Raw genomic sequence first — 13,145 nt, forward strand, 5'->3', positions numbered from 1 at the left:
CCTTGAGCACAAAAATCAAGGCTGACACTCCAGTGTGGTACTGTGGGAATTCTACACTGTTGGAGGTGATGTCTTTCGGATGAGACCTTAAACCAAGACCCCATCTGTCTGTTCGGGTGGATGTGAAAGATCCCTTGAGCACTATTTTGAAGAAGAGCAGGTGAGTTATCCCTGGTGTCCTGACCAATATTTATCCCTCAATCAACATAGCACAAAATAAAATCTGGTCATTATCACATTGCTGTTTGTGGGAGCTTGCTATTTGCATACTTGTGCCGCATTTCCTACATTACAACAGTCACTGCACTTCAAAAAGTACTTCATTGGCTGTAAAGCACTTTGAGATGTCTGGTGGTTGTAAAAGGTGCTATGTAAATGTAAGTTTTTCTTTATTATGCCTTTACTGATTCTTTGAAAGAGATATCCAGTTAGTCCCTTTATCCACAGTTCTGTTTTTTTTTGCCTTCATGTATTCGTCCAATTCCTATATATTTAAATATATACATAGCTCAAAGTTGCAGCTTTTGCACTAACCCACGTGGTGATGGTCACGTGAGGTCGAGCCCGCCGCGCAGGCGCAGTGCCCTCTCCCCCGGTCAGGCTCTGTCTCCGCGGTGACAGCAGCGGATCCGCAGTGAGAATGGCGCCGGGCATCGTTGCGCTCTCTTTTTTGTTCGTCGCCTTCACCTGCCTGGGCAACCTCGGACAAGGGCTGGCCGACAAGCGGCTCAAAATGCAGTATGTCACCGGGCCGGTGCTGCGCTTCCAGATCTGGTGAGTGAAAGGCCGGGCTGGCGGGGAGGCTGTTTGATGCGCCGGGCACACTGAGAGGCCGAGGCCTCAGCTTCAAGAGGCGCTAGGCCCGAGCCCAGGAGGAAGTGGCTGCCTGGTGTGCATGACACTGATCGTTGGAAGGGAGGAAGAGAAGGTTACATAAGATGCTGACAGCATTGGAGTTAAAAAATATACTATTCTCCAGAATAACGTATGGATTTCATATTTTGACATGTTGACTATAGTTTTTTAAAATACCACTTTTGACATGTCTAATTTAATATTGTGTTATAAATATTGCAGGCTAAAATGATTAATGTTTTGGTTTTCAATCAAATGTTGAGTTGTATACATGAGCATTCATGGTATGGTGGCAAGCACCAGGGAAGGTTGACTAGGCTGATTCCTAACATCAAGTATGAGGAAAGAAAAACAAGAAATGCTGGATTCACTCAGCAGGTCTGGCAGCATCTGTGGAAAGAGAAGCAGAGTTAACGTTTCGGGTCAGTGACCCTTCTTCGGAACAGTATGAGGAAAGACTGGAGAAACATGGGCCTGTAAACAAGCAGCTAAAAGTTGGTAAAATGGTATGTGTACGTATACAGTGTGTGTATGTATTGTGGAGCAAATCCATTGGGTTGAATGGTGTACATGGGTTCTATCACAGGCTATAATTCCCTGTAAAAGCCAATGAATGAAATATTCTATGACTTATTATGGAAGCCTGTTGTCATAAGACACTTAAAAAATAAAGATAAACATAAAATTGTTTCCTTTTCCACTTTCTGGTTGCTCAGTGTCAATACTACTTGTGTTTACACAGCTTCTAATATCCTAAACTAAATGTGAATAAATAAGGTTATCCATCCATCCAGGAAGGCTTGCATTTGTCTCCTTCCCCTCCCCATTGCAGCATCTAGTTTTAATAATTCCAGGGTTTTCACCTCCACTATATAACAGCTCTGACTGTTGTATCGTACAGTTACTAGAATGGTAGAAAGGTGGACTAGATGAACATTGGTCATTATTTGTTTAGCAATTTCTATGTAAGTCCATACACAGTGGCGCAGTGGTTAGCACCGCAGCCTCACAGCTCCAGGGACTCGGGTTCGATTCCGGGTACTGCCTGTGTGGAGTTTGCAAGTTCTCCCTGTGTCTCCGTGGGTTTTCTCCGGGTGCTCCGGTTTCCTCCCACAAGCCAAAAGACTTGCAGGTTGATAGGTAAATTGGCCATTATAAATTGTCACTAGTATAGGTAGGTGGTAAGGAAATATAGGGACAGGTGGGGATGTTTGGTAGGAATATGGGATTAGTGTAGGATTAGAATAAATGGGTGGTTGATGTTCGGCACAGACTCGGTGGGCCGAAGGGCCTGTTTCAGTGCTGTATCTCTAATCTAAACTTCCTGACAGCAGATCTAGACAAGCTTTTTATTAGTTTGAAGCCCGTGTCCTATTCTTTTCTTGAAATTTAGCTTGAAATAATTTCCATGCCATTTTACCAACTTTTATCTGCATCTTTTAGGTTGGTTCTTAACCACTTCCTTTTAAGCCCAAGTTCCCCCAGTCTTTCTTCATACTCTCGTGCCAGGAATCAATTTTGTGGATCTTTATTGAACTCTTCGAATCTTGAATATCACTTTTGTGCCTCAGTGCTTAGAAATGTCCATAGTCTGGAAGGTGTGGGCTGGCCAAAACAATACATGGTTTGAGTGTGACTTCCTGTGATTTATACTTCATATAGTTCACCATTCTAGCTGCTTTCCTGACTGCTCTACAGTGCTTAGATGTAGCAGCTAAAGCCCTGAATCTCTTAATTTTATCCTTAGCTATTTTGAAAGCATTTGAGTACATATTTTGGCCAGTTTTTCTTTACGTGTAGTACTCTATATATTAAATTTCACCTATTCTGTCCATTTACAAATTTGTATTCCTGAATTGTGTTGAGAATCTACGAATGGGTATCATCTGCAAATTTGACCAGCTTTTATTGAGTTTATGAATCAGTCATTGATTAAAATCTGTGGCTCACTGTAAACTGAAGTGCGGCGATGTTATTTGGGCAAACGCAGCAAATGTCTTTCGTCAGATGTAGTGCTTTTTTGGGGGTGATATTAGTTGAGGGAGGAATGTTGGTCAGGACGCTGGGAGAGGCCTTTGGTCCTTTTTTGAATAGTGCTATGTGATCTTTAACGTTCACCAGATGTTACAGGATCTTGGTTGAATATCTCATCTCTAATGTGGTACCTTCAACATTGCAGCCAATCTGCCGTTATTAAACTGGAATGTCAGCCTAGATTATGGACTTGAACCCATAATTTTTTCACTAGCATGAGAGCAAACAAGATGAAACACTCATTATTTTGGCACATAGTGTGGTAGATTGCTCAGATTCAGTCCCTGATTTGTGCTCAATTAGCTGATCCCAATAGTGGCAGCAATATGGCAAGGGGATTCTTTGACCAGCATGGGTAAGGTCATCCAGGGTTTCTATTCATGATGGTCAGTGAGCTCTGTTGGAAACTATTGATTTGTGGACTTTGTATGTGAGAACAGAGTTGAGCTCAGTTTTGCTGTACATTTTAACAGGCCGTTGACTTTGAGTGTGCAGTCTTATGAAGAATGGCTAACTAGGCGTGGTACCAATGGCTTTTTTATTAAATTCAAAGTATGTCTCTTTCAAGGGCAATATTAATTGCCCTTAAAGTGGTGAGCTGCTTTCTTGAACTGCTGCAGTGCATGTGGTGAAAGTGCTCCCACAGTGCTGTTAGGTGTTGATTTTAACCCAGTGCCAATGAAGGAGTAATGGTTGTATTTCCAAGTTAGGATGTTATGGGATTTGGAGGGGTCTTTGAGTGGTGACATTCCCCTGCACCTGCTGCCTTTGATCTTCTAGGTGGTAGATGTCGTGGGTTTGGGAAGTGCTGTTTCAGAAGCCTTGGCAAGTTGCTGCAGTGCATCTTGTAGATGGTGCATACTGCAGCTGTATTGCCATAGTCATGGTGGGGGTGAATGGGGAGCCGACCAAGCGGACTGTTTCTTCCTGGATGATGTCAGAGCTGCACTCATCCAGACGTTCTGGGACCTATGGAACTGTATACTAGTATGAGTCATTACTTGTTCAGGGATGAGGGGGTTCCTAACGTCTTGGTACTGACTTGAAACACATTTCAGGGTATTATCTCGTGTAGTGAAGAAAGAAAGACTTGCATTTATATCGCACTTTAAACTGTCACCGGACAAAGCACTTTACAGCCAATGAAGTAGTTTTGAAGTGTAGTCACCGTTGTAATGTAGGAAATGCTGCAGGTAATTCAGCACAGCAACCTCCCACAAACAGCAATGTGATAATGGCCAGATAATCTGTTTTTGTGATGTTGATTGCGGGATATTGTCCAGGACATTGGGGATAACTCCCCTGCTCTTCTTCAAAATAGTGGCATGAGATCTTTTACATCCATCTGAGCAGGCAGATGGGGCCTCAGTTTTAATGTCTCACCCGAAAGAAGGCACCTCTGACAATACTGTCAGTGCTGCACTGAAGTGTCAGCTTTGGTTTTTCTGTGCCTGGAACCTTGTGACTCAGAGGCAAGAGTGCTACCAACTGAGCTCCAGCTGACACTGAAAGGGAGGTTTATAGTCTGGATGGAGCTTTGCAGTTTTGTCTGAGCCCTGAGATTCAATTGTTGCAATACTACGGTATCTAACACTGTGGCCAGTAGCTTTAAGTTTAGTGATGGATGTACTTCTGAATTTTAAAATGCCTGGACTTCATACAAGCCTACTGAGATTGGGTTTGTTATGTAATAAAAACAACTTGCATTTATATAACACCTTTAACATAGGAAAACATCCTAAGGTGCTTCACAGGAGTGTAAACAGGCAGAAATTGACATTGAACCAAAGAAGGTAATATAGGCAGTGATGACAAAAAAGGTTGGTATTAAAGAGGACCATAGGAGCAGAGCGAGAGAGACAAAGGGATTCAGGGAGGGAATTCCAGAGCTTGGGGATCCAAATGGGTGAAGGAATGGCTGCCAGTGGTAGGGAGAAAAATGTGTAAGAGACTAGAGTTGGAGGAATGATGAGTTCTTGGAGGATTGTTGAGCTTGAAGAGGTTAGAAATAGGGTGGGGAGAGGCCTTGCAGGGATTTGATCCTAATTTTAAATTGTTTATTGGATATGGAGCTACTGTAGGTCAGTGAGCAGAGTGGTGATGGGTGAGCAGGTTAGGATATGGGCAACAGAATTTTGGGTAAGCTCAAGTTTATGGAAGGTGGAAAGTAGGTGGCTGGCCAGGAAAGGGTCAGTTTGGAACTTGAGGATGTGAGCAGTCTTTCAGCCTGAGATGATGGCCAGGAAGGGGGGGCGGGTAGTGGGATCATAGCAAGAAACTGAGTTTGTGCTGGAAGTCAAGGACTATGGCTTTCATTTCACCAACGTTTAATTGGAGAAAATTGAGGCTCCTTCAGGACTCCTCTCAGTCAAGCAGGCTAACAACACAGACAAGGAATCAAAAGAGGTGGTGAGTTGGAACTGGGTGCCATCAGCATACGTATGGAACCAGATGTTATGTCTTTGGATAATGTCGTTGGTGGGGGGAAATGGTAAGAAATAGGAGGGCTGATTAGAGAGTTGGAAACATGCAGTTCCAGGAAAGATGGGCACAGATTTGAGATGTACAAACGTATTGAAGGACTTTGGAGTGGGAAGGGAGGTTGGAAATGGAGTGGTATTTTGTGAGGAGAGGGGGTAAAGACAGTAGATCTAAAAGGGAGTGGGACAGTACCGGAGAAGAGGGAACCATTTACAATGCCAGCTAACTTTTTTTTGTTCCCCTTTTTGCTCAAAGCATTTTTCCTGCTGAATTATAAAATGGATTTTGGCCTGCAATGGAGACATAGTGATGTGGACATTTTGCTGTTTTCCTTGATACCAGTGACACAATTTAGTCGTGCCAGGTGCAATTATGATGATGGTTATGTAGCTGCTTTGAGTTTTTCGGTTGCAGGTGGTGTTCTGGGCCTTTGAGCTGTTTTGCTCAGGTGTGATGCAGCAATATTATGAAATTGCTTTCTTGTTTACTCATTACATTTATCTCCCTCAGTAAAATGAGGAAGCAGAAACAATGTCCAGAGTTTAACTGAACTGATTACTAATGAGCGTCATTGTGAAGATTTATGCTTCAAGCCTTGCTTCCAGTCCTTTATTCAGCTAGTGAAATTTTTACTTTTTAAGTGTTTGCTGAGTTTCCAAACTGGATTAAATATAATGTGCTGCCAAAAACTTTCAATCATGCTGTCTCTCTTTCTTGCCATAGTTCCTAATTTCAAGACATGTGCTTCTAAAGGATAGTGGTTGGCCCAATAGCTCTTATAGAAAGCTTCTCTGCCTCCAGCCCCCACCCTCAAAAAAAAACCTGGGAAAAAAATACCTGCTGGCTGAGCCAGCAAAACATGACTAATGATGTGGAACTCAGTTCAAATAACAACCAAAGCTCAGGCTTTGCATGCTGTTCAACACTAGTAACCAGATTGTTCCAATTAAATTTTATGCCATGTCTACTTTGATCAGCCCATGAGGCGTCACCATCATGAAGGATATTTACAAATTATTTCCATACTTTGTATAAGCAGAGCAAAATGTGCTGAATGGTTAGACTCTGGTATCTCTTTACCCTCTTTCTGTGATCTACAGTACAGTAAATGTTCTCTTTGCAGCTGCATTACAATCTGAACAGGAGCCTCAACTTTTCAGCCTAATAAAATATAGTAGGGTTTGCAGTCAGTTGTAACCTCAGGGCCAATAATATATTTTGCTTATTGAAATGGCAGCATGTTTTTTGTGTTCACGCTGTCTCTACTTGCCATATCGCCTGAATCGGCCTTTTGTTAACTTTGCAACTTTTGAGCTTTAAACGTATTTCTGACTAACTTTGAAGCATTTCTCAAGCAGTGCATCAGCTGCACACACTACTTATCCAGTAGGAAGACAATTGCGTTGGGTCCATCTTCTGCATAGCTATCTTCCCAGAATATTTTGAAGACATCTCTGAGCTGTCCAACGAGTGGACTTGATTAATTTGGTTGTGTCGCTCTTTGGCTCAGTGTTGTTTGATGTAGATTCTGATGCATCATCTGTCAAATTGATTCTGCTTGAGCTTGGGCTGGGATATTTATCTGTGGATGTGGTTTTTTTTGGCCTCTTCCAAGAGATTGATAGACTAAGGATTAGATAAATGGTGCATGTTGTTGCACCTTAACTGACCAGGTCTATATTACCCATCCTTTTCATATGTTCGTACTATACAAGATGGTGTATTTAAACATTAACAAAAGAAAGACTCAAAAGAGCTTGCATTTCTGTAATGCCTTTCACAACCTCCGGACATTCCAAATCATATTTGACAAATCTTTTGAGGTTGTGACTAGCAAGGTAGATAAGTGGGAGGCAGTGGATGTAGCGTACTTGGATTTTCAAAAAGTATTAAATGAAGTGCCGCAGAAGAGGTTATTACCCCCTCCTCTCCCCCTCTTTCCACCCCCCCCCCCCCCCCCCCAAATCCCATGAGATGTATTTTTGTGCAACTTTTGCATGGATTCAGGATTGGTTAAAGGACAAAACAGTAGGAATAATTGGGTCATTTTCAGGTTGTCAGGCTGCAACTGGTTGGTACTGCAAGAATCTGTGCTTGGGTCTCAGCTATTTACAATTTTGTATCAATGACTTAGATGAGGGGACCGAGTGTAGTGTATCCAAGTGTGCTGACGATACAAAGTTAGATTGCAAAAGTAAGCTTTGAGGAGATCGCAGAGTCATTATGACACAGGAGAAGGCCATCCGACCCATTAGGCTGCAAAGGGATATAGACAGGTCATGTAAATGGGCAAGGACATGGTAGATGAAATATATTGTGGAGAAGTGTGAAGTTATCCACTTTAGAAGGAAAAATGGAAAAGCAGAATATTCTTTGAATGGTGACTGGAAAATGTTGGTATTGAGAGAGACCTGTGTGTCCTTTTGAAAGAATCTCAAAGTGCAGCTACAGAAGCAATTAGAAAAACAAGTGGTATGTTTATTGCAAAGAGATTGGAGTACATGAGTGAAGAAGTCATACTGCACTTTGTGTAGGACCTTGGTGAGGCCACACCTGGAGTGCTGTGTACAGTTTTCGTCTCCTTACCCAAGGAAAGATATATTTGCCTTGGAGAGGCTGCAGTGAAGGTTTACTAAACTGATTCCTGGGATGAAGGGACTGTCCTATGAAGAGAAATTGAATAGACTAGGCCCAGTGGTGCAGTGGTTAGCACCGCAGCCTCACAGCTCCAGTGACCCGGGTTCAATTCTGGGTACTGCCTGTCTGGAGTTTGCAAGTTCTCCCTGTGATCGCGTGGGTTTTCACCGGGTGCTCCAGTTTCCTCCCACCACCAAAGACTTGCAGGTGATAGGTAAATTGGCCATTATAAATTGCCCCTAGTGTAGGTAGGTGGTAGGGAATATGGGATTACTGTAGGGTTAGTATAAATGGGTGGTTCTTGGTCGGCACAAACTCGGTGGGCCGAAGGGCCTGTTTCAGTGATGTATCTCTGAATAAATAAAAATAAAAAAAATATTCCCTAGAGTTTAGAAGAATGAGAAGTGATCTCATTGAAACATATCCAGCCCCTTAAGAACTTGATAAGATGCTGGGTGGATGTTTTTCCTGGCCGGGTAGTCCAGAACCCGGGATCACCATCTCAGAAAAAGGGGCCAGCCATTTAGGACTGAAATGAAAAGAAATTTCTTCATGCACAGGGTTGTGAATCTTTGGAATTCTCTACCGTGGAAGGCTGTTGAAGTGCAGTTCTTGAATATATTCAAGACAGAAGTTGATAGATTTTTAGATATTAAGCAATATGGGAATCATGTGGGAAGGTGAAGTTGAGGTAGATAGGCCATGATTGTATTAAATGGCAGAGCAGACTTGAAGGGCTGAATGGCTTACTCTTCCTATTTCTTATGTTCTTTACAACTAGTGAAGTACTTCTAAAGTGTAGTTACTGTTGTAATATGGGAAATGGCAATAAAGATTCAAGACTCCATTACTGAAAAGAAATCTCATCCTGCGAAGAAGTCTGGGAAGGAAAATGGCAAAATGCTGATCGAGATTAGGTTGTGTTGATATGTGCTCAGTCCAGTTTCAAAGAAAATTTTGCTGATCCTTGACACTGTAACATCAGCCTGGAATATCCTAGCAGGGTAAGTCACAGGGTATATTTAGGTAAGCAGAGAAAATAAAAGCTCAGCAAAAGAAGGAATGGAAAGATTTATCTTTTTAAATGGCACCAGAGAAATGAGTGTTCTAGCTGAATGCAATCAGGAAAGAAACATTTCTAAATGTGCCGTGACTTTCCGTAATGTTGCCTTGGGCATACACAGGGTCTAAAACATCAACGTTTTAATTGATTCTGTGCTTAGTCCATTCTTGCATCCCATAGGAAGTCAGGTCAAGCAGGATGACTCGCTGATGATGAAATACATTATTTTATATTAAATGTATCAAAGGAAGACCCTAAACTTGTAACAACTGGTCCTTTTTTGCCGCCCCACCCCCCTCCAAGAGATAGTGGTCTTTCTAACTTGACTAGTAATGTTTTTATTCTCAAACATGCTTTAATTTCACACCAGAACCCTATGTTTTTAATCTCATTATATCGTTATATTCATTAGACCTGAAATATCCATTTTTAAATTTTTTTTATTTCTCTTGTGTTTTTTTCATCAACTCTTATTTTATGAGCAATCAAAGAGCTGTTTGTTATTTATAAGCCGGCAACCCTGTTTTAGAAAGCGATGTACAACTGTTTATAATCTCAGGACGCAGAAACAAAAGATCTATTTTATAGAATCTTAGAATGGTTACAGCACAGGACCATGCCATTTGGCCCGTCATGTCTGTGCTGGCTCTCTGCAAGAACAATTCAGCTAGTTCCACTCCCCTGCCTTTTCCCCATAGCCCTGCAAATTGTTTCTATTACACTTCCTCCAACAGCTTCCTTCTGAATGTATGTAAAAGTCAAAAAGTTAGATTTCAATTTTTTTTAAAAGCTTGTCACATTTAGATCTTGGAAATAGTTATACCAATCTTATGCAGCTACGATTTTTTGGCTGTAAATCTATTGCCCTGCATTACTGGCATAAATGCACAAAACTTGCAAAAGCTGTTTGTTTGCATGGTAGCAGAACCGTGTAAATGAGGAGCAGAGGATTTTAATGGACGTTTCTTGGAAGCGCTGCTTGTGTTCGAGATTTCATGTATAACAATGCCTCCACCTTAAAACCGGCATAAGTCAGTTATCCCCAGGGAAAATTCGGGCATAAAACAGTGCAATTCCGCAGTTATGCAAAATGTGCAGAAAATTCTGGGTCAGTGAGATTGATGTAACATCCAGAAATATTAGTTTATGGTTAGACTCCTTATGTTGTTGAAATGTTACCCGCTTTAATTGGATGGCTTTAAAAGTCTAATTAGTTTAGCTTATCACAGATCGACTCGTACCGACAGTAATTATTCCAGCATCTTGTGTGACTTCATCCTCCTAAGTTAAGTGTAGTAGAGTTGGCTACCTCACCTACCTCCTGAAATGCTTGAGCCAGACTCTGGAATGTCAATGAATCTCCATCTGTGAATGTGGTACCATTGGCTCTTGAATTGTCTGTTTCCTGGATGCAGCCAACTTGCACGTTGACAGCTATATATGAACTATACTATAGAATGGTCACAGAATAGAAGGAGGCCATTCAGCTCATCTTGTCTGTGCCAACTCTTTGCAAAAACAACTTCCCTAGTTCCACTCCCCTGCCTTTACCCCTTAGCCCTGCAATTTTTTTTGCTTCGGATAATTATCCAAATCTTTTTTGAAAGTCACAACTGAATCTACCTCCACCACATTCCCAGGGAGTGCATTCCAGATACTAACCACGTGCTGCGTAAAAAAAGTTTTCCTCATGCCACCATTGCTTCTTTTGCTAGTCACCTTAAATCAGCATCCTCTGGTTCTCAACCCTTTTGCTAACGGGAACAGTTTTTCTCTATCTAATCAGTCCAGACCCCTCATCATTTTGAACACCTCTATCAGATCTCCTCTTAATCTTCTCTCTAAGGCGAACAGCCCTAGCTTCTCCATTCAATCCACGCAACTGAAGTTCCTCATATCTGGAACCATTTTCATGAATCTTTTCTGCACCTCTAATGCCTTCACATCCTTAAAGTGTGGTGCCGAGAATTGGGCACAGTACTCGAGTTGAGGCCGAACCAGGGTTTTATACAGTTTCTTCATAACTTCCTTTCTTTTGTACTCTGTGAGCTTATTTATTAAAGCTTAGGATCCCGTATGCTTTATTAACCGCTTTCTCAACCTGTCCTGTCACCTTCAATGATTTGTGCACATATACCCCCAAATGCCTCTGCTCCTGCACCCCTTTAGAATTGTACTCTTTATTTTAATATTGCCTTTCCTAGCAAAATTAATCACTTCACACTTCTCTGCATTACACTTCATCTGCCACTTGTTCGCCTATTCCACCATCCTGCCTAAGTCCACTTGACGTTTATCACTATCCACCTCGCAGTTCATAAGACTTCCAAGTTTTGTCATCTGCAAATTTTGAAATTGTGCCCTGTATACCAAAGTCTAAGTCGTTAATGTAGATCAAGAAAAGCATTGGTTCTAACACTGACCCTTGGGGAATCCCACTATTTATCTTCCTCTTGGCCAAAAAACAACCGTTCACCACGACTCTGTTTCCTGTCACTCAGCCAATTTCATATCCATGCTGCCACTGCCCCTTTTATTCCAGGGCTTCAACTTTGCTGACAAACCTGCTATGTGGCTTTTTATCAGATGCCTTTTGGAAGGCCTTGTACACAACATCAACCACATTATCTTCACCTCCATCTCTGGTACCTCATTAAAAAAATCAAGCAAGTTAATTAATCATGATTTGCCCTTAACTTAAGGCTTTCCTTAATTAATGCACAATTGTTCAAGTGACTGTTACTTTCGTCCCGAATTATCGTTTCTAAAAGCTTTCCCACCACCGAGGTTAAACTGACTGGCCTGTAGTTGCTGAGCTTATCCTTGCACCCTTTTTTGAACAAATATGTAACATTTTCAATTCTCCAGTCTTCTGGCATTACCAGGAGGATTGGAAGATCATGGCCAGTGTCTCCGCCCTCCGCCGTCTGCACCCTTACATCCCTAAGTAGAGCTAGTTCAAACCTCGCTTCCCTTATTCTCAACTTTTCGTACATTCAAATGATACTCAAACATCTTGTATGGTCAGTAAATCTCTAAACTTCTGTAATTAATCTCTTTCCCTGCCCTCCTTTTCTGAAAGTCCTGGGATCATCTCCATCACCCCCACCCCCCCACCAACCGCCCCAGCTTTTTCACCATGCATTTATGTTTAAAAAAAAAAACTTTTATACAAAAAGAAAATAGTGTGGATTTATACCTTTTTAATTGTCAAATAAACCTGAATTTTACTGTTAATCAATCTTGAGTGGCACACATTGCAAGAGTTCAAAGCTTTAGGTGTCAGTCACTATTAAAAGACATGTCAGGGGATTGTAATGTCTCCCAGTTAACTATGGAATACCAAATGCAGACGTATCAGATGGTGAGCTTGCTCCATAACTGCAATCTTCAATAACTGTGGAACTGAACAAGTTTAAGTAAGTAACTTTTTTTGATGATCTGATATTGACATCTCTTAAGTTGCGATCTTGTCTTGTCTTGTTTGAGCATCCATGTTTCTTCACAATAGCTCTTTATATTTCCCATCATTCAGTTGGGCTACCGAATTCTCAATTTTAAGAACACCGTTAAGGTGTTTTACACTACAAAATTAGTCAATTTCAGTCGCCAGAGTTAGAGCAGATGTATTCCTGATTTCTTGTCTCGCAACCCCTCTGGAAATGTCTCATGAGGACAAGTTGAAGTGCAGCTGTGATTATATGCCCTCCTTCCCTCCTGTAGTTAAATAGTTCGCCAGTATCAACAGCCAAGATTCGCTTATAGAAAATGAACTTGCATTTATAAACCACCTTTCATGACTTCATTGCCCCATAGTGCTTCATAGCTAATGGACTGCCTGTTTTGAAGTGTAGTCACTGTTGTAACATAGGAAATGCAGCGGTCAATTTGCATACGGCAATTAAATAAATGACTAGATAATCAGTTTGTAACGATGTTGCTTGATAAATATTAGCCAGGTTAGCAGGACAAATTCTTGTTTCTCTTAAAAATAAGTGCTATGAGATCATTTACAATAACTTAACGGAGTTAAGGTGAAAACCAAAAGTCAAATCAGAAAATGAAATGTAAGGTT

General features: G+C 41.5%; 1 protein-coding gene across 1 annotated transcript in view; it reads left to right on the forward strand.

Moving 5' to 3' along the window:
• Positions 1-574: 574 nt before the first annotated feature.
• Positions 575-13,145, forward strand: part of LOC137375431 (thioredoxin reductase-like selenoprotein T) — a 30,378-nt gene continuing 17,807 nt past the window's right edge. Inside the window, exon 1 of the mRNA XM_068042635.1 lies at positions 575-774. Coding sequence (XP_067898736.1) covers positions 641-774 — 134 coding nt within the window. The 5' untranslated portion in view covers positions 575-640. The remainder of the gene's footprint in view (positions 775-13,145) is intronic.

Source organism: Heterodontus francisci, chromosome 11 (assembly GCF_036365525.1).
Source record: "Heterodontus francisci isolate sHetFra1 chromosome 11, sHetFra1.hap1, whole genome shotgun sequence".
Classification (NCBI taxonomy): domain Eukaryota; kingdom Metazoa; phylum Chordata; class Chondrichthyes; order Heterodontiformes; family Heterodontidae; genus Heterodontus; species Heterodontus francisci.